Source organism: Hemicordylus capensis, chromosome 12 (genome assembly GCF_027244095.1).
Source record: "Hemicordylus capensis ecotype Gifberg chromosome 12, rHemCap1.1.pri, whole genome shotgun sequence".
Taxonomy (NCBI): domain Eukaryota; kingdom Metazoa; phylum Chordata; class Lepidosauria; order Squamata; family Cordylidae; genus Hemicordylus; species Hemicordylus capensis.
The window spans coordinates 20280749-20304192 of NC_069668.1; the positions used below are offsets into that span (position 1 = coordinate 20280749).

General features: G+C 55.4%; 1 protein-coding gene across 3 annotated transcripts in view; it reads left to right on the forward strand.

The window, feature by feature from the left end:
• The window catches only part of AATF (apoptosis antagonizing transcription factor), an 87824-nt gene that overhangs the window by 36926 nt on the left and 27454 nt on the right, over positions 1 to 23444 (forward strand). Inside the window, exons 8-11 of one of the 3 annotated variants that reach the window (XM_053275406.1) lie at positions 4933 to 5000; positions 8410 to 8490; positions 11025 to 11096; positions 13091 to 13234. In XM_053275406.1, coding sequence (XP_053131381.1) covers positions 4933 to 5000; positions 8410 to 8490; positions 11025 to 11096; positions 13091 to 13234 — 365 coding nt within the window. Of the gene's footprint in view, positions 1 to 4932; positions 5001 to 8409; positions 8491 to 11024; positions 11097 to 13090; positions 13235 to 21132; positions 22647 to 23444 lie in introns of those variants that run through there. The other 2 variants (XM_053275408.1, XM_053275407.1) reach the window with 2 other exon arrangements.

A 23444-nucleotide genomic window follows, 5' to 3' on the forward strand; every position in this document is an offset into this window, starting at 1 on the left:
CGGTGGGAGGAGAAAGTACTTGAAGTTGGCTGGAAACCGCAGTCCCAGAGTGAGGCTGGGAGCGTCCTGCCTTGGCCGTGACAGGGATCATCACTTCTGGGAAGCCGGTGCGAGTGAAGAAGCCCACCTCTTCCGAGTTGGCTTCTCACGCTGCTGCTGCTTCTTTCTTTATAGCTCTGCTATCACCTGTCAGGCCTTTAATGAGAGCAGGTTTCAGTCTCCTTTTTTTTTTTTTTTTGCGGGGGGGGGGGGCGCTCTGTTCCTTCCGTAGAGCTAAGCTCGCGCTGCATCTCTCCCCCCCCCCCCGCGGTCTTCCTGCTGTCTCTCCGTAGGCCTCCGACATCTTGCCTTGACACAGCAGGCCTCTCATGTTGTTAATTCCAGCCCAATTTCCCACTCTGTCAAGGTCGGTTTGAATTTTCTTGCCTTCCGGGAAGTTCACTGTCCCTCCCAGCTTAGATCTGCAGCTCTGATGAGCATTTGCTCACTCCACCCTTTTGAAGAGTCCCCCGACCTCAGGATGGAGCTCTGAGGCGCCCCATGCGAAACCTGCACCCCCACCCCCCACCCCACCCCAGCCAGTTTGATGAGGAGCCGCCAGTGAACAATCTTGGAGGAGAATCTTTCCAAGCAGTGGTGAGTTTACAGGATGCTGTGATCGTCTAGGCCACGTTTGACCAGTTTGCTCGCCAAATAAGTCTGCAGGGAGGCGCACCAAATGGACTCAAGAGAAGATACGTCCGCAGCATTCTCACAACCCACTAAACAAGGAGCCCATTCAAAAAGAGAGGGAGAGAGAGAAGAGAGTCCTGCAGGTTTGATTCTGGGCGAATCCTGTCCCTGCATTTTTGTCCAGATGAGGAGGGACTGGCTCCTCTGCCAACTGTTCCCATCTCTTCTGTGGTTCTGGAGTCCCACTGGATCTGCCCTTTCCCCTCTCCTTGAAGACGGAGACCACACTGGCCCTCCTCGGGATTTGTCAAAGGCGACCGGCGGAAGCACCGAGACTGCTACCTGCGCAAGAGGAGAGCTGGTCTGGCAGAGGCCAGAATTGGCCTTTCTGTTCAAGAGGCGCCCACAGGAAAGCGGGGGAGGAGAGCCCAGCCGGGGAGGTGGCTGCTGTTGCCTGGAGAGGGCCCAGGAGCCATTGTGGCTGCCATCTTGCTTTTCTGGGGAGGCCTGGCAGAAGATCCCAGGCCGAGCATGCTGTGGGCCACGTGGCAGTGTGCCGAGCCATGCCTGCCCCATGGGGCTCTGAGGCCAAAGTCCCACCATGCGGGTCATGGGCACCCGCGGGATCCCAGTTGGCTATAGGGAAGGGATCTGGGGAGCAGGGCGGTGAGGGCGGCCCCTCAAAATGGCAGCTCCTTATGGGAGGGCAGGATTTTATAGTTGGTTGTGTCTGCTTGTTGGCAGGATGGTGTGTGTGTTGCCGGTTCTGTGAAGGGGCGGATTCTAGCATCCCCGCTTCTGCTCTCATTGATTTTTGTTCTGCCTTGCGCCCCTCACGGCTTGAGAACTAGGGCTGAGGGGGTTGGGGAGTTAAGAGTCTGCACAGGGCAGAGCCAAGGCCTGGGGCATCTTGGGCCAGCATAACGTAGTGGCTAGAGGGTGGGACTCGGACTGGGGAGACCCGAGTTCAGATCCCCATTCAGCCATGGAACTCACTGGGTGAACTCTGGGCCAGTCACGTCATGCTCAGCCTCACCTACCTCACAGGGTTGTTGTGAGGATAAACATGTCCTTGTACACCGCCCTGAGCTCCTGGAGGAAGAAGAGCGGGATATCAGTGCAAAAGTGAAACGGATCTGTGCCCCTCTGCATGGCTAGCCGACACAGCGTGCACCGGGCCAGGATGCAGGATCCACTTTTAGGCAGGTATAGGGTCCAGCCTCTTTCCTTCTGCCCCCATGCCTAGGCAGGTCCAGCAAGCTCCTTGCCCAGGAGTCATCGTTGGCCACGCGGTTGCACTTGTGTGAGGACAGCCCAGTCGGATGACGGGGGGGCGCCCCGAGAGAGGAGGAGGAGAGCAGCTCCGGAAGGCGTCCCTCCCTCCCCGCCTTGCACGGAGGAGCCCGCTTGGGCCGAGCCCCGGAGGGCTGTGTTTACAGAGCGCCGGCCTCGGCCTGACATTGGTTTACTGTTGTCGCCTGTCGGTGTACGGCAGGGTTTGGATCTTGTATTTCGCTGCCAGGAGTGACGGTGATGAAGTGGGAGAGATCAACTGATAGATTGTGTGCCAAGACGATGTGGGGGAATCAATCAGGTAGCCGGGGCAAGGCGCGTGGGAGCCGGCTGGGCTTCGGCGTCCCCCTCCCCTCACCGGCCAGAACAAAAAGCACCCGCCTGGCTGCCCCCCCCCCGGGCTCTGGGCGTAATTGTTGCAGTGACAGTAATTGCAAGGGGGAGGAGAAATAAGCAAATTAAAAAGAAACTGTGGGGTGGGGGGTGTTAATTGTGCCCCTCCCCCTCTCTCGGGGTTGCATGGGGGGGAAGTGGAAGGACAGAGAGAAGCAGGCTAATCCCGTCTTGTGTCCGCCTGGTGGACCGGACAAGCTCTTTAACTTGTTCATAAATGATCTAGAAGTGGAGGTAAGTAGCAAAGAGGCCAAATTTGCAGATGACTCTATAGGGTAGTGAAATCCAAAAGAGACGATGAGGAGCTCCAAAGGGTCTCTCCAAACTGGGGGAGTGGGCAACAAAATGGCAAATGTGGTTCAGTGCTGGCAAGTGTAAAGTGATGCACATTGGGACGAAAAACCCCAACTTCAAGTATACGTTGATGGGATCTGAGCTGCCGGTGACTGACCAGGAGAGGGATCTTGGGGTCGTGGTGGACAGCTCGTTGAAAGGGTTGACTCAATGTGCAGCAGCTGTGAAAAAGGCCATTTCCATGCTAGGAATCATGAGGAAGGGGACTGGAAACAAGAATGCTAGTATTACAATGCCCTTATACAAATCTATGGTGTACGGCCACATTTGGAGTACTGTGTACAATTCTGGTCACCAAAGAAGTTGCTTGTAGAACTGGAAAAGGTGCAGAAGAAGGCAAGCAAGATGATCAAGGGCCTGGAGCACCTTCCTTAGGAGGCCAAGCTACAGCTCTTTATTTTGGATAAGAGGCAACTAAGGGGAGACCTGATTGAGGTGGAGAAAATTATGCATGGAGTGGACAGAGAGAACTTTTTCTCCCTCTCTCGCAACTGGGTCATCCCATGAAACTGAAGGCCATGAAATTTAGGGCTGACAAGAGAGAGTCCTTTTCCCTGCAGCACATAATTCACCTACAGAATTCTCTGCCGCAGGCTGTGGTGATGGCCACTCGCTTGGATGGCTTTAAAGGGGGGCTTAGACAGATTCAGGGATGGGTCTATCAGTGGCTCCTAGTCTGGTGGCCACAGGCCCGCCTCAGAGGCGAGAGGCCTCTAAATGCCAGTTCCAAGGGAGGCCCTGCAGGGGAGAGGGCATCAGGCCCGCGACTCTTGCCTGTGGGCTTCCCAGAGGCGTCTGGTGGGCCTCTGTGGGAGCAGGAGGCTGGACGCGATGGGCCTTCTTGGGCCTGATCCAGCAGCGGGGCTGTCCTCATGTTCTTAGAGCTGCACATCTGCCCTGACAGATGGCCAGTCTGCAGGCAAGCGCAGCTCTCTGAACGGGGTGGGATGAGCGAAGAGCTGCTGGGAAGCAGAGGCCGCTGTGCCTCCTTGCCCCCTGCCCCAGCTAGGGCCTGCCCCCTGCTCCTGCAGCCGCTCCCGGTGGCAGAGACGAGTGCCTTCTCCTCTTGGCCCCTGTGTCTCCTGCCCGACCTTTTAAAGATCCTCGGCTGATTATAGATGGGCTGGATTAAACTAATCATAAAATGATGAAGGGAACAAGATGGCCCACTCATTGATCCGCCTGGAATTAACTGGAGTGTCATTCATCTTCCTAATGGGGGTCCCTGTGGTGGTCCTGATTGATGCACACACACCACGCCCTCCCCCCACCCCTCCTGGGCCAGAAGCGGTGGCCGAAATGTCTTGCCTGCCTTCCCGAAGCCCAGGCTTAGAGCCGGGATGGAAAACCTGGCCATAGCACATGGCAGTCACAGCAAGAAGGGCTCCCGGGCTTCCCTCTCCGAAGCCCGCCAAGAAAATACACATTTTGTGAGCTTTTTTGTTTTGTCTAGAGCCCTTCGTGCCCCGCTCTTCAGCTGAGAGCTTCTCGGTGCACCCAACGGAAGTTGATAGAGCCCACCGTCAAACCGGAGTGGCTCCAAGGCAGAAGCAGGCCAGGGTCGGCTCAGATGGAACAAACTCAACTTCAGAGTGGGAGATCCAAGGGGCCAACCAGAAGAGCTACATCTGGCCCCAGGAGGGCAGGGCAGAAGTGGGGCTTCCCTGGTGCTGGTGGTTCCCTCTTGGATCCTGGCCCACATCTGGAGTAGGGACGTGAAGGCCGAGAAAAGACCCCTGTGGGGGAAACCAGTGTCTTCCCTTTCCCCCTGGAAAGACTGTATTGCGGGGCTGGGGTTGTGTTCCCCCCAGTTTCCCCCCAGGCCCTCACATCTCTGCTCCAGAGGCGGGGAGCCCCGAGAGAGGGCTTTTGAGGCCCCAGAGCTGAGTCAGAGGGGCCCTCTTCTCTGGTCCCCAAGTAGCTGGGCTGGGGGAGGAAAAGCAACTGCGTTCACGTGGCCGCCGGGAGCCACACCTGACCCATCTGTCTAGGCAGGCCGACATGCAGGCCCATCCGTAGCAAGCACACGTTGGTCTTTGGGGTTTGGAGATGTCCGGTGGTCACAGACAAAATGTTCTTCATTGGTTTAGTGCCAAGACTATATTCTTAAGGCCGTGGTGGTTTGGTGAGGTGGTCTTTTTGAAGGCCTTCTGGGTTTAAGTTCTGCTCTCGATCTTCTTTTTTAAAAACAAGCAAGTCTTCCTTTCTTTTCATTTCTAGCTTCTCTGGGAACTTATTGAACGGAAAACCAGCTCCCTGGACCCAAATGACCAGGTGGCCATGGGCAGGTAAGCAGCAGGGCGGGGTGTGTGTTTACCGTGGATTCCCATGGAAGCCACCAGTTTGCTTCTCTCTCCAACAGAGGCCCTTTTCCGGGGGCTCGTCTTCAGAGGGGGGCCCAAAAGGCAGCCCTTTAAGCATTCGGATTCAGTTGGGGTCCATGGCTCTTTTCCAACTCTGGTTTAAACATTTATTTATTTTTAACATTTCTATCCCGCTCTTCCTCCAAGGAGCCCAGAGCGGTGTACTACATACTTAAGTTTCCCCTCACAACAACCCTGTGAAGTAGGTTAGGCTGAGAGAGAAGTGACTGGCCCAGAGTCACCCAGCAAGGATCATGGCTGAATGGGGATTTGAACTCAGGTCTCCCTGGTCCTAGTCCAGCACTCTAACCACTATACCACGCTGGCACATTCACTTAAAAAGGGGTTCCATTCCGTGCAGAATAATATCAGACAACTTTCTGGCCTTTAACGCCGTAAGATGAATGCAATGACCACTGTTTGACTCAAAAAAAATTTTAAAGTTCTTTTTTTAAAAAATGGTTTAGTTCTGAATTTTAAAAAGGGTTTTCCAAACAAGATACAAACAGGATTAAGAAAAAAGAATAGAAAATCTCACAATGGCAAGCTGAGTGTCTGGATCTTCTTCTTTCTTCTTCTTCACCACTGTTTTTCAACAAAAGTTTCCAAAGTGGGTCATCTACAAAAATAAATAATAAATAAGGTGTGGTTTTGAAGCAGTGACCACTTTGGGTTGATTCAGGTTCGAGGCAACCAAGATCAAGGTCAGCCCCAGTTTCCTGGGAAATCCTCCCTGGACGGACTTCTGGTTCCATGCTCAGCGTCCGCAGGAAGGGCATTTTCCGGGGTGTTGGGGGGACCCCACACCACACATGAAGTTTGGTCACAGCTGTGCAGTGACCAGCTTCTGCCTCTTAGAACTCCAGGAAACATTTCTCCTTTTTTTGCCCCCGTAGGAATAGAATTGTGGGCAGACCAGTGTCCCCAACCCTAACAGAGATCCCCAGATGCTAACCCCAGATGTGGTTGACTACAACTCCCATAATCCCCAGCAAAAGCCATTGCAGCTGGGGATTCTGGGAGTTGTAGTCAACAACATCTGGGAATCCCTGTTAGAAGGAACACTGGGGGAGATGTCAGTTTAAAATGTGGGTAGGGGCCACCAGGAACCAGATGAGGTTCATTCCGGTGTTGGGTTCAGCAGCCCACAAACACGAGTCATCCCTGCATGGGTGTCTGAGACCCCGGATGACGGGAGTCCATCCAGGGAGCCTGCAGCCCTTTAAATTGGCAGAAGCGCAGTGCAGTGATCTGGGTGTGGATTCCAAGGTCTATCGCCTTTCAGATAAACCTTCGGATGCTGTGTGAACCTCCCTTCCCAGGAATGCAGGCCCTGACAGCTCAGGCAGAAGGGGAGGGGGAAATGGCTGTGGACTCGTTGTTTTCATTGCCCCAAATTTGTCTGTGCAAAAGATGATTTGGATAAGGATGGGGGTGTAAAAACTCTGCTGCTAGTTACAAACATTTTTATTCTTATGCTAGAAGCTGGCATCACATTTTACCTGATTTACTCGGCGGAGAACCCAGCGTCAGGGGGGAAATCTCAAAATCCAATTACCGCAATCTTAATATAATCTTAATTACTGTAATCTGTTTTATTGTAAAGTCAGAGAAACGTACAATGTAATCACCGCTTAAGTGCAGTTTTTTGGGGGGCTACATCCCGCTAAATTATAGAGAAGCGAAGTTCTGTAATATCCAGACATACCACCAAATAAACCTGGCACCCTCCACTAAAAACCTCGGCGATATTTTAACGAGGACAAAAACGATTTCACCGACATGCCCGAGCTTTTCATAACGTATCAAATGGCTTTTCGGCACTGAGTTCTCTCTCGGTGCTTTCAGCCTCCCTTTTTATTTGGTTTTGGGCTCTCTCCCCCCGCTCCCCTCTTCTTGCGCACTTCCAAATTATAGCCAGTGGCTGTTTCAATGTATACTGTTCGTTAAACGGGATTTGGAAATGTTGCCTCCCCCACCACCGCCCCTGCTTTCATTATTATTACTTTATTTTTCTAAGCCGAGAATTAGAGACAGAAATAAGAGTTTGCCCCGTAGCTGTGCATTCTACTTCTGGCATACAGGAAACGGGCTTTCAGGCCGCTTAAAATATGCGGTGTTCTTAGCTGCATGGATTTGGGAGTGCAGAGAGGGGTTGGTGGGGCATTCCAAGGGGGAGCCAGAAGCCTTCTCTCACCCCCCCAACCCAGGCCTGTCGGCAGTGCTCTGGACCAGCAGGGCCTCCCTGGAGAAGAGAGTGGAAGGGGTGCCCTCTGCAACCCACAGTGCCTGCTGTGGCCAGGAGGAGTGTCCCCCCTCAGTGGGGGCTCTAGTGCAGCCATGATAAAGGAGATCCCATCACCAGACCCAGTTGGATCTAGGGACTTGGACGTATCCCTTATGCAACAGGACCCCCCCCCTGCAATCACCGCTCGGCCCCCCTCAACAAAGATGACAGTGAAGTCTGTGAGAGACCACCCTTTGAAGGCAGCATGAGGCCTCCCTTGTGATTAGGGTCAGGAGGCGCTCTAGGGAGAAATAATAATAATAATAATAATAATAATAATAATAATAATAATAATTCAATTTCTATACCGCCCTTCCAAAAATGGCTCAGGGCGGTTTACAAAGAGAAATAACATAAGATTGCTCCCTGTCCCCAAAGGGCTCACATTCTTAAAAAAAAAACCACAAGATAGACACCAGCAACAATCACTGGAGGTCCTGTGCTGGGGGTGGATAGGGGGTGGATAGGGCCAGTTACTCTCCCCCTGCTAAATAAAGAGAATCACCACGGTAAAAGGTGCCTCTTTGCCCAGTTAGCAGGGGGGAGGCGGAGGGGGAGGCGGAGGCCCAAAGCAAAAGGGTGTACACCGAAGAGCAGCGACTCCGGTGGGAGGTTGTTCCACAGGCTCAGGGCTGCCAGGTCCCTCCTAGCAGCAGGTGCTTGTCCCACATGGCTGCTGTTCAACAGGAGCGGAGCCCGATTTGGTTCACAAAGGCGGCTGGGAAGGAGGTCTCGGGAGCAGCAGGCCCTTTGCTACCTGGGCCCCGGGCTGTGCCAAAATGGAGCAGGGCTTGGAAGGGCCTGGGCAGCTGGTGTTGTTGGTGACCCAGGGACTGCGTCTAGCTCCAGCCCCCGATGCGGGAGATGGGACGGTGTGCACTGGAGCCAAAGCTCCGAAGAGGCCGATTCGAGACTATCTTGGAGCCGCGCGGAAAGTGGGCAGCAGGCCGTCCCCAGAGGCCCTCCTTCCGGACGAGGGGCTGCAAGCCATTCTCCTTGTCGAGGTGCTGTCCAGTGTGACCTCGTTGTGTCTCTCCCATTCCTCAGGCAGTGGCTGGCGATCCAGAAGCTGCGGGGCAAGATCCGGAAGAAGGTGGACAGGAAAGCGAGCAAAGGGCGGAAGATCCGGTGAGTTGTCTCGGCTGCCTTGTACCCCAGGCTCGGCCTGCCGTCGCCCGTCGCCCCCCAACCCACCCCCTGCAGAGGCGTATTGGCCCACCTCCCCTGTGGATGGGATGACTGGGCTGCATCAAAACAATCAAGTTAGATCTGTGGCAAAAACGTGGCAGAACTGCCCACCCTCGGCAGAGGCAGAGCAGAAGGAGGCCGGCCCAGAGCAGGGACCCAGGCCACCGCCTCTCTGCCTGGGCGTTTTGGGCTCACAGGAGCCGGCCCGTCTCCCTGTTGACTCTCTTTTGGCACATGGTTTGGGAGATGAATGTCTTAGGAAAATAGGAACATAGGAAACTGCCATATACTGAGTCAGACCATTGGTCTAGCTAGCTCAGTGTTGTCTTCACAGGCTGGCAGCGGCTTCTCCAAGGTTGCAGGCAGGAATCTCTCTCATCAGCCCTGTCTTGGAGATGCTGCCAGGGAGGGAACTTGGAACCTAGATGCTTTTCCCAGAGCGGCCCCATTATCCCCTGAGGGGGAATCTCTTCCAGTGCTCACACATCAAGTCTCCCATTCATATGCAACCAGGGCGGACCCTGCTTAGCTATGGGGACAAGTCATGCTGGCTACCACAAGGCCAGCTCTCCTCTCCATCTTAAATGTTCCGACTTTGGGAATCCCCTCTCCCCAGATTAAATGGGAAAGGAATACAGGGGTTGGGTAGGGGGCCGCGGGTATCTTTCCCCTCCACGAAGGATCGGTGGGCTTCCCCTGCCCCCCGCCCTCTCTTGAGTTGGCGCGTCTGTAATTTTGAAGTGAAGGAGAAGATGCTTTGGAAGGTGTGGGGGAGCTGAAGAAACTGCTCTTCCCCCACACCCACATTGTGGGGGGTCTGTGTGGTACGGTGTGGGGGGCGCCAAGGGGAGAGGTGCAGAGTTTGCCTCCCTTGTGGGGAGGGAAGCGATCAATCCTGGCACGGAGAGGGCACTGGAGAGAGAGGAAGGCAGCAGAGTCGGTCTGGGTCAGGCCCAGTTTTTAAGCGAGATGTCATCCGATAATTTATGGGAAGGGGAAAGAGCTGCTTTGTTGGGTCTAAAAGCCTGTAATTATTGGCTATCAATATTCCTTCCTGTCAGCACTGCAGGCAGGCAGGATGTATTCATGACTCGGTCAGAAGCCTCTGACAGCCAATGTGCCACCCCCAGTCGGGCTGAGGCTCCATTTCTGAGCCAGGGGGCTGGAGACGTTTCGGTCTGTGCAGAAGGAGGATTGTTCAGGTTGCAGGAACAAAATGACCCCCCTGCCTTGCATGTTGAGGTCCATCTCCAGTTGCCGCCGGTACATCTGGTGGCGACTTGGAGCCGGGCCTTCTCTGCAGCTGCTCCAGGCCTGTGGAATGCACTCATTGGCACTTAGGCAGCTGCCATATACTGAGTCAGACCCTTGGTCCATCTAGCTCAGGATTGTCTACCCAGACTGGCAGCAGCTTCTCCAAGGTTGCAGGCAGGAATCTCTCTCAGCCCTATCTTGGAGATGCTGCCAGGGTTAGGGTTAGAACCTAGATGCTCTTCCCAGTCTCCCATTCATATGCAACCAGGGTTATTTATCCCATTCGTATGCAACCAGGGTTAGCTTAGCTACTGGGACAAGTCATGCTGGCAACCACCAGCTCTCCTCCTCCTCCTCCTCCTCCTCCTCCTCCTCCCGGCAGGTATCTGCAGTTTGGGCCAGTTATTGGCCTTTAAGAGCTCCCTAAAGACTTATTTGTTTGTCCTGGCCTTCCAAAGTTTTTAAATGGTTTTAAACCATTTTTAATTGGTTTGAAATGGTTTTGAACTGTTTTGAAATTGCACTTATGTTGTTTTAAGCAGCGTGTTTTAAATGGTGTTTGTTTTTGTGTTGTTTAAACTTCTTGTGCACTGCTCAGAGCCTTGGGATGAGGCGGTCTAGAAATGTAATAAATAAAAATTGGGGGTGGGGGGCCCGTCTCACTGAGACAAGCGGCGAGATTATAGATCTTGGATGCCTTTTTGAGAGAAGTGCGGCGTGAGGCACAGCAAGGCAAAAAAGCACCCTACCTAGAGGTAATAGAAGGGGAGACATGATCACGGTGTATAAAGTTATGCATGGAATAGAGAGAGCGGCCAGAGAGAAGTTTCTCTCCCTCTCTTCCAACGCTAGAACCAGGGGTCACCCCATGAAACGGAAGGTCGGGAAATTTAGGACCGACAAGAGGAAGTCCTTTATCACACAGTGCATCGCTAATCTGTGGAACTCTCTGCCACACGATGGGGTGATGGCCACCAACTTGGATGGCTTTCAGAGGGGCTTAGACAAAGTCGCGGAGGAGTCAGGTCTATCTCTGGCAACTAGTTGGGCGTCTGGGATGGCTCCGTATGAGCCAGGGTGGGTGGTGTTCTGGTGCTGAGCTGTGTCAGGCGTTGGGGAGGTTCTTGAGTACCCAAAGGTGGTGCTCCTCCGGTCTGAATCGGTGCTGAATGCCTCATGCATGTGTGTGTCTTTTTCTCTCCCCCCCGCCCTGATGCCAGCTATCACATCCACAGCAAGCTGGTCAGCTTCATGGCACCCATGGACCCCTGCATGATGAATGATGATGCCAGGTGAGTCAGCGGTTCATGACGCTCCTCGGAGGGCTTCTTCGTGACAGCTTGCGATTGACCTCTTCTCCAGCCTGCCGCCTCCCCGGTTCTTTGTTTCCATTTGCCATTTGTCACTGGCAGCCCAGGCCTCTGTCCCGGCCCAGGCCGCTGGGCTCCCGGAGCTGCGGGCTGCATTTCCCTGCATCCCTGCCTGGGCTCTGCCGCCCAGAGGCCCACCTCGTTCTCTGTGTGCCTTCGGCTTCCACTCGGCCGCATCACCCTGAAGGCGCTGGCACGCGCTGGCTGAGGCCCCAGGGAGTGTTTCCGCCAGGGGTGCTCCCAACTGGGCCCCTCCCCAGATGGAGCTGGACTACAACTCTCATCATCCCCTGCTACAATGGCCGATGGCTGGGACTCAAGTGGGAGGACCCCCGGGCTAGCCCCGAGAACCTTAGTGGAATTCACAGGAGGAGGCAGTGTCAGTTTCCGCTCCTCCCTGAGGGATCAGTTGCAGAATGCACAGAGAGTCGCACTGATCTCTTCCGCTGTGTTGTGGGCCCCCGAAACACGGGAGGGCGAGTGGAGACGGCGACCCCCGATTTTAAAACTGGCTGGATCCTCCCTCCCCCCGCACACACACACTTTGTGCCCTTGTTGGTTTTTGCTTCTACTTTTGCAAAGCAAAAACCTTTTCACACACACGGAGGAGGAGGAGGGGCTGCTAATGCTGCTACTTTTTTTTAGTGGCAATTGAAGGTAATTTCTTTTGTTTGCAAGTGTGAATTACTAGATTGGAAATGCAAATGTGCATTTCACAGCTGTCTGATGGCGCACGGACCTTTTTATGCAGTCATTTCGCAGTCTGGACCCCCAAACAAATAAAACCCCGTCCAGTGGGCCGCGCCAGCGTGTTCCTCGTGGGAGATGCGGAGGCAACGGTGGCAGGCTCAAAGCCCATGAAAGAAATGAATTGCTGGGGAGGGGTCCGGGAGCGGGGCGGGCGTTGAGGGTGAACCAGGACACACAGCTGGGCAGGCAGCGGCAGGCCTGGGTGCTGGAACACGGCGTCAGGGCTGTGCTTCCTGAAGGGTCGGGGGCCTCACGTTGGCAGGATTTGAGGCGTTGTGCAGAGAGATGCTGGCGTATCTCGCCGTCCTCTGTGAAGAGCAGGCACAAGGTGACTCGTAATCCAAAAGAATTAAGACAACCAAGCAATACTATATGGGGCCAATTAAAGCCACAGGAGCCTAAAACATGCCATCAAAATAATATATATATAAAAGCAGCCGTCTGGAAACACACACAAGTTTCACAGCTCTCAGAAGATGGCAGTCCCAAAGGCCCGGCTGAAATGCAGTTTCCAAGGAGCCCGAGGCGGGTCCCGTTAAAGGGCAGGGCCAGGGAGGCCGAGCCCAGGCTGGGAAGCCGTTCTGCTAGGAAACGGGCTGGGGCTGAAGTGTCCGCAGGCCGATATGCCCAGGCCGCTACGCCCAGGCCAATACGCAGCCGAGCCTGGATAGGCTGGACGGCTTGGAGGGGAACCCCAGGGTGTCTGGAGGGGTGGGGTAGCCCCGGCGGCTGAAAAAGCCGAGGTTCTTGGAGAGCTGAAATCTGGGCTGGCCCCAAATGGTGGCAAATGTGGGCGCGGCTTGGGCCTGCTCAGCAGTGGCACCTTCCAGGACAGCGGGCTCTTGGCTCGGCACCCGGGGCCCTCGGCTTTGTGCAGTTCACACCCTGCGTCCCCTTGCAGGAGCGACCTGGAGCTAGGAAGGTGTTCGGGGGCAAAGATTTGGGGGAGTGGCCGGTGGGCGGGGGGGGAGGAAAGGAGAAATCCCACAACCGGACTGAGTTGTGTGACCCTGATCGAACCGGCTGGAACGAGAGCCTGGTTTTTAAATGGGGGCTCCCTCTTAACAGCCTCGTCAGGGGTTCCCATTACTCTTTTTATTAGAGGCTCCTTATCAGATCAGGGGACCAACTTAACTCCTTGCGCTGATTTTGATCTCTCGTTAAAGGGGATTACAGCTGTGCCTAACGCGGATTGACACAGTTTATAATTTGCCTGGCGATGCGGATGCTGGCGGCCAGGCCCCCACCCTATCATGGCAAGAAGGAAGGAGGCGCGTGCATCATCCCTGGAAAGTGCATTTGGTGCCAGAGTGAGAAGTGAATTGTTGTGGCTCTGTGTGTGTGTTCGTGTGTGTGTGTGCCTCCTTGGAACGGAAGTTTAGCTCTTCCAACCGAAACGGCTGATCCTGACGAACTTGCGGGGAGCCAAAGCGATCCGTTGGGGTGGCTTCTCCCTCCCTGACCTTCCCGAGAGTGAAGTTGCCTGCAGGCTGGCCACGTGTCAGGTCAAGCTGCTTGGTTGATGGCACAGCCCTACCTGATGAGTGGCCAGCCTGCAGGCTGGACGAGAAGGCCGAGAATAGCCTCCCAAGAGCAGAGGCAGCTGGGGCACCTCCTTTGGCACATACCCCCGCCCCCCCGGCCCATCAGGACAAGCGGCTAGTGCCTTCTGGGGGTGGGTGGTGGTGGGGGGAGAGATCCCTGTGTGGAGGCGGTTTGCATGGGGGTTGGAACTTGGTTTGGGCATCACATTTTGATCCCAGCTTCCCTGCCAAAGAGCTAAGGGCAGCATGTATGACACTCCGGTTCATCAGAACATCAAAGCAGCCCTGCTGGGTCAGGCCCAAGGCAGCCCATCCAGCTAGCCTCCTGTTTCCCACAGCGGCCCCCCACCAGATGCCTCTGAGAAGCCCCCACAGGCGAGAGACACAGGCAGGCCCTCTCCTCTCCTGCTGCTGTGGCTCCCCGACAACTGGGCTGGGGAGGCATCTTGTCTCTCTGGCTGGAGGTAGCCTACAGCCGCCAGTCTGGTAGCCATGGATGGACCTGCCCTCCATGAATGTGTCTAAGCCCCTTTTTAAAGCCATCCAAGCCAGTGGCCATCATCACATCCCGTGGCAGAGAGTTCCATAGATTAATTATGTGCTGCCTTTTTAAAAGTCCTTCCGTTTTGTTGGTCCTACATTTCCTGGCCTGAAGTTTCATGGGGTGACCCCTGGTTCTCGTGTTGGGAGAGAGGGAGAAAAACTTCTCTCTGTCCTCGCTCTCCACTCCATGCATCATTTGATACACCTTGATCATGTCTCTCCGTAGTCACCTCTTTTCCAGACTCAAAAGCCCCAGATGCTGTCGCCTGGCCCCATCAGGAAGGTGCTCCGGGCCCCCGAATCATCCCTTTCTGGCCCCTTTCCCAGTTCTACAGGGTCCTCATTGGATGAGCAGATGGCTTGCGTGGTGTTCAGCTCCAATCAGAATGCTTTTTTTAGGCCACCCCTGAGATCCCGGCCCCGGTGATGGATTGCCTCTTGGTGCGTGGGAGGGCCTTTCTGTGCCCTGCCGCCATTTTGCACGGCGCCGTGTGCTCTGCTGCAGCGTGGAGGGAGCGAAGCGGGCTGGAGGGCGGGCCTCCCGCTTGGCTGCCGCCTCGCCACTGGGGGCTCCTCTCCAGGGCTACGGCTGTGGTGGGATCACACGCCGGTCCCCGCTGAAGGATGACGTACTCCAGTGCTGTCAGTCACAGCCTGCCGTGCTGCGAGCCGCAGGGGGGGCGTGCTCGGAAATCCAGGCGTTAGGGGATTAACGCGTTTGGGGCTTGCCCACGCGACAGCCCTGTGAGGTGGGTCCTGCCACCGGGCCCTGGCCTTGACCGCAGGCGGCATTGAGCCGATGTGACCCCAGACAGACCCCGGCAGCAGCTGACTTCACGCCGGCAGAGATCGGTTTTGCCAGGAGCTCGGAGCCTCCGGTTCTTCCAGGAGGGGGTAGCCCCACCTGACTCATCGAAGCCCCGCCCACCTCCCGGTACCTGATCCGGGAATGCTGCTCAGGCTTGGTCCGGTTGGCCCGTGACGGAGAACTCCCCCCCCCGCCCGTGCCCGTGGAACAGAGCAGGCTAGGAAGAGACCCCCTTCGCCTTGCAGTCATTTGCCCGCACATTTTTTTGTTGTGGAAATGTCCTTCCCTCCTTATTAAAAAGGCAAAAGGAAAGCCTCCCGTGGATAAAGTTGAACCTGTTAAGAGCGCAGGAGGATGATTGGTCGTCTTCCATTGGCAAGACCATTTGTCCCTGCTTGCATGGAATCCGTTACAAAACAGTCAAGCTGGGAAAGAGGGGATCACCCTGGGCAGGCGGGATAGGAAAGTACACAAATGCATCCTCCTCCTCCCACCCACCCCGCCGGCCGTGTGTTTGTGTGTCTTACAGTGATTAATCTACCCCCAAATCCGGGCTGCTGGAGAGGCAACAAGCGAATGATCAGGGAAGTGGTAATTTCTGCCCAGGACAGGCACCGCCCCCTTTCTGTACTGCTGTTGCGAGGCTGCAGAGATGATAAAATCTCAGAACTCTGTGCCAGGAAAAAACGGGATCCTGCAACCTTTGGGCACCGCTTGTTTTGGCGGTGCAGCCTGGGGAACCTCCTGAGCAGCGACCCCTCTGGCATCTAGGGCTGCATCGGGGCCGAGAGGCCCCATTTCTTCAGGGCAGGCGCAGAGCTGCCGCCGGTGGGCCGCCTTGGTGAGCTCTTCTGCCCTTGGGCTCCTGTTGGTTTGCTGCTCCTAGAAAAGGACCCAGGCCACTCACTACTAGTCCAGTGGCTCGGCTGAAGCATTTCCATCTGCCGTGGGGGTGGGTGGGGGGCAGAGCCACTGAACAGGGACATGTCTAGGACCGGGCTGTTGAACTCTGACCCTCCTGTAGATGTTGACCTACAGCTTCCATCATCCCTGTGTCTGGGAATTGTGGGAGTTGTAGCTGTTGGGGAGGGCGAAGTTGAGCAGCCCTGCTCTAGGAAATGCTTCCTCGTGGTTGTGACTTCATGTGCAGGGCATCGTGCAGAGACATACCGGGCCGGCCTCTGATGCAGCCTTCCTGAAAAGCAGGGAGAATTCCCGCCAGGAATGTGCCCATGCTGGCCAAAGGATTCAGATCCCGCCCTCCCTAAAGTGGCTCAGGGTGGTTTACATTAACATAGAATAAAGACGGACCCTTCCTGACGATCTCCGAGAGTGATGGGGATCTTGGAGAGGAAGGCACTCTCTGGGGTGGGTTGCCCGGTCCTCAGCTGTTTGGGGCTTTACAGGGGATAGCCACCACTTTGTACTTTTCCCAGAAACAGATTGGCAGGATATGTTGCATGAAGTGGCTAAACGGACCCACAAGGCGTGTGGCTTGGGAAGGACCGGGGGGCGGCAGTGGGGGGAGAACAGATGGAATCGAAGGAGACCTTTTCTTCCAGAGCGGACCGGCTGGCTAATTTATAGCCCCAGCATTGCCCCCATCTTCTGTGTGTGCGGCAGCCTTTTCTCCACTGCTGCCGCCGCCGCCTGAGTGGGTAAGGGAGGGTGAGGTTGCCACCTAGTGTTCAGCTGGCCCTCCAAGTTGTGGCAGCGAAGGAGGCTGGAGGGGGAAAGGAAAGGGGCCGGCCGAAGTGGGACTGGGCTGTCTCCCCTTTTGGACACCTTGGATTTGCTAGTGGAGCATTTCAGCCCTGGGCCGCTGTGCAGGGATTAGACGGCCGCCCTTCTCCCCAATATGCGGACAGAGCGGAACTGTGGCAGTCCCTGTGTGGCCTCAGAATGTGACGGCCACGGCTGAGTTCCATGTTCCTGTGGCATCCCGCAGAGTGCCAGCAAATGCTACGTTTCCAAGACCCATCCCCAGTGAATACCGAAACGTGAAAAGGAGGGGTGTCCTCAGTGCCTCCCTCTTGTCTGCTTGCCTCCCCTTTTAAGAATCGGATAAATAATTAAGCCCGTCTACTCCCAGGTTTTAAGGCGGATGACTCACGAGCACTTTTTTCTCACCCTCCCCCCCCTCCCGGCTCTGAAACAAGGTTTTATGATAATATAGTAAAAATATTAAATTAGAAAATGCCTCACGAAGAGTGATAAAACCTGACGGCAGTGGAAATAGGTAATTATCCTTGGCTCGGCCTAAAATGACAGTTTAGCAGAAATAAAACCGTTACTGCTCATTACTGGCTTTTGTAGGCGGCAATAAAGGGTGAGTTAAACTTTAATTCAGGGGAGACCCCTCTGTTGACCCCACGCCTTCTACATGCTCTTCCCTCAGGAGGATGGGCGGTTAATGACTGCTTGGAGAGGGGACTCCTTGGCTCTGGGCTCATTCAAGCACCCTCTGGCTTCCGGAGTAGTCTTGTGGGCATGCAGGCTGGCTGGCCAGCCCCGATGGCCTGGGGCGGGCGGGCTGTCCAGCCCCACCACTCTCCCTCCCTCTTGCTCTCTTGAGTGGCAGGGAGATGGAGGTGGGCGGAGGAGGCCGGAAGGGACATCGCTGAGCCCCGGGGGCTGCTCTGCCGGCCTTAAGGACCCGGAGAATATTAGGAGCCCACCCGAGGTTTGTGTGTCAGTGGATGAGGCGGATACTCTCCGGAGCAAAGTGTGTGTTGTGGGATCGTCCTCCTCCGAGGTCAGGAAGCTTAGCGAAACATCTCTGAGTTCCTACCCAGCCCAGACAAGGCCGCCCAATGCATCTGGGTCCCCCCCTCTCCCTTGAAATCCTCACATGACGCTGCTGGTCAGGCACGGGTTTGAGCCCACTGTCCCCCCACTCCCCCGGGGTCCCGCACAAGCTCCCTGCAGACAGTAGTGACCCTTTGGGGTCTCCAGACCTCTTTCTTCCAGACAGGATTAGGAGACTTGACCTGTGCGAACCTTTGGAGCCGTGCGAACGTTTGCTCCGGTGTGAACCTGCCCTCCGCGGGGTGTCAGTTTCTGAGGCTCTTCTCTGGGCATCTTCAGAGGCGATGGGAGGAAGGACTCTCTTCCGGGGCCACCCCGCTCTGTGGAATTCCCTTCCGGAGCAAACTTGGGGCGTGTTCTTCTCTCTGCTTCCTTGGAGACCTGGGGCTAAACCCATCCTGTGTGCCTGAGCTTGTGATCCTGTATTTAGAATTTGTCCCCTTATGGGGCCCTTTTAAAATACCACTCCTTGTTAAAACTACCCTGTTTACCTGAAGACTTGTTAAACGATGACTCTGAATTCAAGGTGACCCCCTTAAAAAGACAGATTAAATTCAGGCTATATGGTATTTGCCTGAAAGGAAGAGGAATTTAAGACAGCCCCCCAGCTTGGAGCATCAATGAACTTGGGAGAAAACCTGGTCTTGGATTCAGTTGAAGTGCAGGTGGGCAGGTGGGGAAGAAATGTAGACTCGTGAACACTGCCCTGAGCTTATTGGAAGAGGAGGAGAAAAAACACACACACACCCCCAAAGACGTGGTAGGTTTCCCTGCAAAATGGGCTGGCGCTTGTGGCAGAGCCCAGATTTGCACTTGGGACTCGCCCTCTCAGGCCTAAAGCTCCTGCTGCCAAGTGGTGGGGAGTGAAATCTTGGAGTTCCCTTTCCACGCGTCTAGGCCGCTCAGCCTCCTGGAGGCCCCCCCGGCACGAGCGAGGACAGCCTCCTGCTCGGCTGACCGGTGTGGGTGAAGTGGTGCTCTTTTCCGAGTGTGCAGTTTCCTCTGCCCTGAATGGAAACTCGCTGCGGCCAGTCAGCCGGACACTGCTCCGTGCTGGGGGATTCCCCTGATCCTGCAGGAAGCCATGATTCCTAAGCGGCTCTCTCCCGAATGCAAGCAGACCTGTGGATCAAGGAGCAGCAGCGCCTGGCCGGGTCAGGGCCGCCATGGCCCTCTTCTCCGGGTCTCTCAGTCCTGCTGCCGGAGACCTCTGAGCCGGGCCCCCCGGCCTGCAAAACAAGTGCTCGGTCACCGTGTGACGGCCCTCTCCATGAGCGGCTCTCCGCCTCGGTTGCCTTCTGGTGCCCAGTCGTGCATCGGGAGGGTCTGCGTGGTGCCCAAGAGGCGGCGTTCCAGTTGCTTTGGGAATGGCCCCTGTTGGCTCTTGACTGATTTTTAGCCTCGCTGTTGTTCAGTGGTACTGTTTTAATCTGCATTGATTTTCATATATTTCTATTCCGTCTTTTAGCAGAGCTGTTTGTTTTAGTAGAGGGGCTAGCATGACGAGATGATCCTCTTCCAGTTGCAGGAGGTGGCACAAGAATCCGAAATTACTAAGAGTCGTAGTGCTGCACAGAGCAACATTTTAAAATCCACGAGCTCTTCGCCGAGGCTTACCATCTTGCTTTCTTGTGTTTGTTTTAATTATTAATTAATTTTAATAATTAATTAATTTTCAGCAGGTTGACTGAAATTTCTGTGCCCGCCCCCATGATGAAACGTATGACCTGGGCCCTTGAGAGGTCTTAGCGCGGGAGAGAAAGCCCAGCCAGTTGAGAGGGGAGGCTTGGTTTGAAGGGCATTTTCTTCACGGCCTCTAGTCATGGCGTGTGTTGCTGCTGTGGGGGGTTCAGCTGGATCCAGCCAGCCACAAGGACTAGAAACTTGAGGGAGAAGCCGGAGCAGAGTTGGGAGGTTCCCTGCCCACTTCATGTGGCCCGTGATTGGGCTTCTGCAGCTCCCCAGCTGCCAAGACACACCTGTGGCCGTTCCTTTCCTGACCCACTCTGCCTTCGTAGATTTTGGATGTATGTGTGGTGTTTTAATCGTGGCCAGTGCTTTTTTAATTCCCTAAAAGGCCATCGAGTGGCTCTTTCCACAAATGCGCCGTGGGGCGCTGTGCATCCAGATCCCTCCTTGGGTTGGGCGGGTTTCGTTCCTTGGTTATTGGTTTCCGTCCCCCACCTGCCTCCGCCCCCCCCCCGCCAGCACTGACAATCTCAAAGAATAACAACAACATATATGGAAACTAAATTATAGTCCCCCCACAAGCTGCCTGATTGAATCCTCCTCGTTGTGCCCGGCGCTCTCCTACATCCTATTAAAATATTCAATCTTGTTTCCTGCCTTGGAAAGCCTCGTGTGGAAAAGGGCAGACGGAGAGGGGAAGGAAATCTCATTCCCCAGAAAGATGGAGTCCGGCCCGGGTGCCGGGGCGGCAGGTTTCTTTCTGCGCTGTGTGGAAGGGGCCTTGCCTTGCGTCTTTGCCAGCCTTCGTGCCTGCTAATAAAAGCTCTCGGATGCATTTTTAAGCACCGCGCAGCCTTTTGGCTGGAAGCGGAGGGTGAGGGCCACCTCTTCTTCACTGGCCTTGAAAAGCAACTCCCCGGCCACAGTAACCTTCCAGCCCCTCGAGACTGGACTACTGCAGCACTCTCTTTGCAGGGCAGCCCTTGAGCACTGCTTGGAAGCTTCGCCTGGTGCCGAAGGCGGGGCTTCCTCCCAGTGGGGCAGGCCAATGAGAGCTCACGGCATTAAGCAGCGGCCCCCTCCCCGTTTTCTGCCTGAGGCCCCCCCCCCCCCGTTCTCATGCAGGCACCCTTCAAGGTGCTGCTTTTAGCCTTAAAAGAGCTTGGGCCCCCAACGACCGCCTCTTCCTTTGTGTCGGAGTATGAGCTTGGAGATTTGCAGGGGGCAACTTCTTAATGACAGTCATCTTAAGTGGCACAGCCAGGAAATGCTTGACAAACAAGCAGAAGGTTGCTGGTTCGAAGCCGCGCTGGCACGATATTGGGCAGCCGCGATACAGGAAGATGCTGAAAGGCATTATCATCTCAAACTGCGGGAGGAGATGGCCATGGTCAACCCCATCTGGATTCGACCAAAAAGAAAACCGCAGGGCTCTGTGGGTGCCAGGAGTCGAAATTGACTTGACGGCCCACTTTGCTTCACTTCTTAATGAGGGTCCCCTTCCACGCCAGCTTCAGCCCACAGAGCTGCCTTGATCTCCCCACACACACACACCCCGTTATGGGACTCCTTCCTAGCGCAGGTTTTCCGCCGGTGTTCCTGGCCTCCTTTCTGTGAAAGGTCATCCCTGCCCCTGAGTTGGCCCTTTGGGTCCCAGCATTGGGGAAGGGGTGGGGCGGGGGGGGGAGCATGTCACTGAATGAGGGGAAGCCGCTTTGTATGGGCTGGTTTCTGTTGCCTTTGCGACCTGTCCTGGGCGGGCTGGGCAGGCAGCCCATCGAGACGAATGCCTTTTCTCTCTCTCTCTCTCCACCAGGACGGAACTCTATCGGTCTCTCTTTGGCAAGAGGGCCCCTCTCGAAGGGGGCAGCCAGCCTTAGCGTCAGGCCTCCGTGCTCTCTGGGACTGTGAGGGGGAGGGGAGCGCCCCGCCGGGCCATCCTGCCATCGATGGAGCTGCTGCCACCCCGTCTGGAGCCTTCATTGGCGCTGCAGAGGGTGGCCCCTGTCCCCCGGCGTACCCGGTCCGGTCAGTCACCACAGAGTCGGAGCAGGAGGACCCCCTCCGGCCCAACTCTGCCCTCCTGCTCAGTGGCGCCGATGGGCTATCGGTCTGGGGCAGCTGTGCTGTCGAGCGGCATGAGCAAGCTTGGCACCGGCACAAAACGAGCCCTCTGGATTGATGCGCGAGTCGGACTTCTGGCAGTGCAGCCTGATGAACTCCAACCCCCACCACGACGATGAAGAGGCCCCTTTTTAATTTCCCTGAGTAACTACTTGTCACGGAACACCTCAAGATTGGGCCTGAATCTCCTTGGAATACTCTTGGGATTTGGCAGCGACGGGTCCTGATGGGCTGGGCCGGGGGCCTCCAAGAAGGCCCAGGGGCCCGGGGGGCTCTTCTCTCTCTCTCTCCCCCTCTCCCTGCCTCGCCTGAGAGCCACGCCGCCTACAGGCTGACCATGCATCAGGTAGAGCTGCACAGTTGCCCACACAGCTCTACCTGATGCATGGTCAGCCTGCAGGCAGTGTGGCTTTTTTGGGCAGGAGAGAGAGGAGCAAACCCGAGCTGCTGCCGAGAAGCAGAGGCAGCCGGGTCCCCCCTGCCTCCCCCCGCCCCACTCCTTAGGACCAGCCGCCTGTGTTGGAATTAAAGGACAAAATGGTGTCCGCCACACCTCAGGGGTCAATGTCGTCTTCTCTTGGGCATGTTTTGGTGTTTGTAAGTGTTCAGCGCGCGGGCATTGCCAGAAACTCCCAGCCTTTCCCTAAGTTAGAAACTGTAATTGAGGAAATGCGGCACCAGAAACGGCCGCCCCTTCTGTTAACACCCCCCAGACTTCCAAAAGTTTGATTTGATCCCTGCAACCAGCCTCTTTTGAGTGGGTGGCTCCTGGGAGGCTGGCAGGGAGAAGGCTCATCTCCGTACAGCTTATAATTTGCAACCCATAAATGCTTGTGAGTTTTCCTTCTGCCGTAGGTCTTCATGGATTTCATTATTTTTGCTGATGGGGATTAATTGAAGTTGTGTCCCTCTTCTCCCCCACCGCCCACCCCCCGGATAGAGAGGCGCTCTGGGTAGAGGTTAGACCCGATGTAAATCTAGCCAAGGGAAGATGATTCACTTGTTTTTATTCGGAAGGTCAAGAAGCTGGAAATTAAATCCCCATAAAGTGGATTTATTTGCCTGCTGTGATCAATCTCCTATGGAGATGATCTTGCATAAGTAATATGTGCATATGCATATGGAGTCATATCGCAGCTGCACAAGTGATGGTCTTGGGTTCCCTCCCACCCTTTAAAATGGAATAAAATGATCTTTGCCCGCTGACCACGTCCTCGGCTTCTGTGTAGACCTGATGTTGCCACTTGTCTTTCCTTTCTTTTTAAAAAGTTCTTCGAGATTTTCTGTGTGATAAATCTTTGAAAAATCAAATTGCAGGACAGATGGGGGTGGGGGGGTGTGCCGGTGAAGGGCTTCAGAGGCAGGGGGGCACCAGGTAAATCCTAAGGATGCAGTGCAGGATGCGGCCAGCAGCATTTCCTGGTGGGGCAAGAAGCAGCCGTTTCAGCAGAGGCTGCGGGCAGATGTTGGAGGAAACTCCTGCATGGCCAAAGGAGGTGGCGGCAGCTGGTAGCCCTTCTGCCCAGCAGGTTGGATGGAGAAGCTGCCCTTTGGACCAGCGAGGCGCTCGTCCTCCGCCTCAGTGAAGGGAAGAGCCGCATTGGCCGCCGCTACGAGAGGGACGGAACGGAGCAGCATCTGCCTGCACGAGTGGAGGCACGAATGAGGACGCCGAGGACCAGGTGAAGACCAGCATGCCCTCCAACAGAGGATGCCAGATGTTGACTACAACTCCCAGCATCCCCAGCTTTGAGCTGGGAATTATGGGGCTTGTAGTCAACAACATCTTGGATTCGCTGTTAGAGGGATCACGGGTGAAGCCCCCCAACCCCGCATTCCTCCTCCACCTCCCCTCCCCACCCCCAAACCTAATGGGAGCCATCACGAACCTGGGCACCACTCTGCCTTTCCCGCCCAAAAAGCATTTGTGGCTTTCCCCAAAGGTTTCTAGTCCTCTTGATCAGAGTGAAACTCCTAGAAAAGGAGAGCGACCAATCTGTTCAA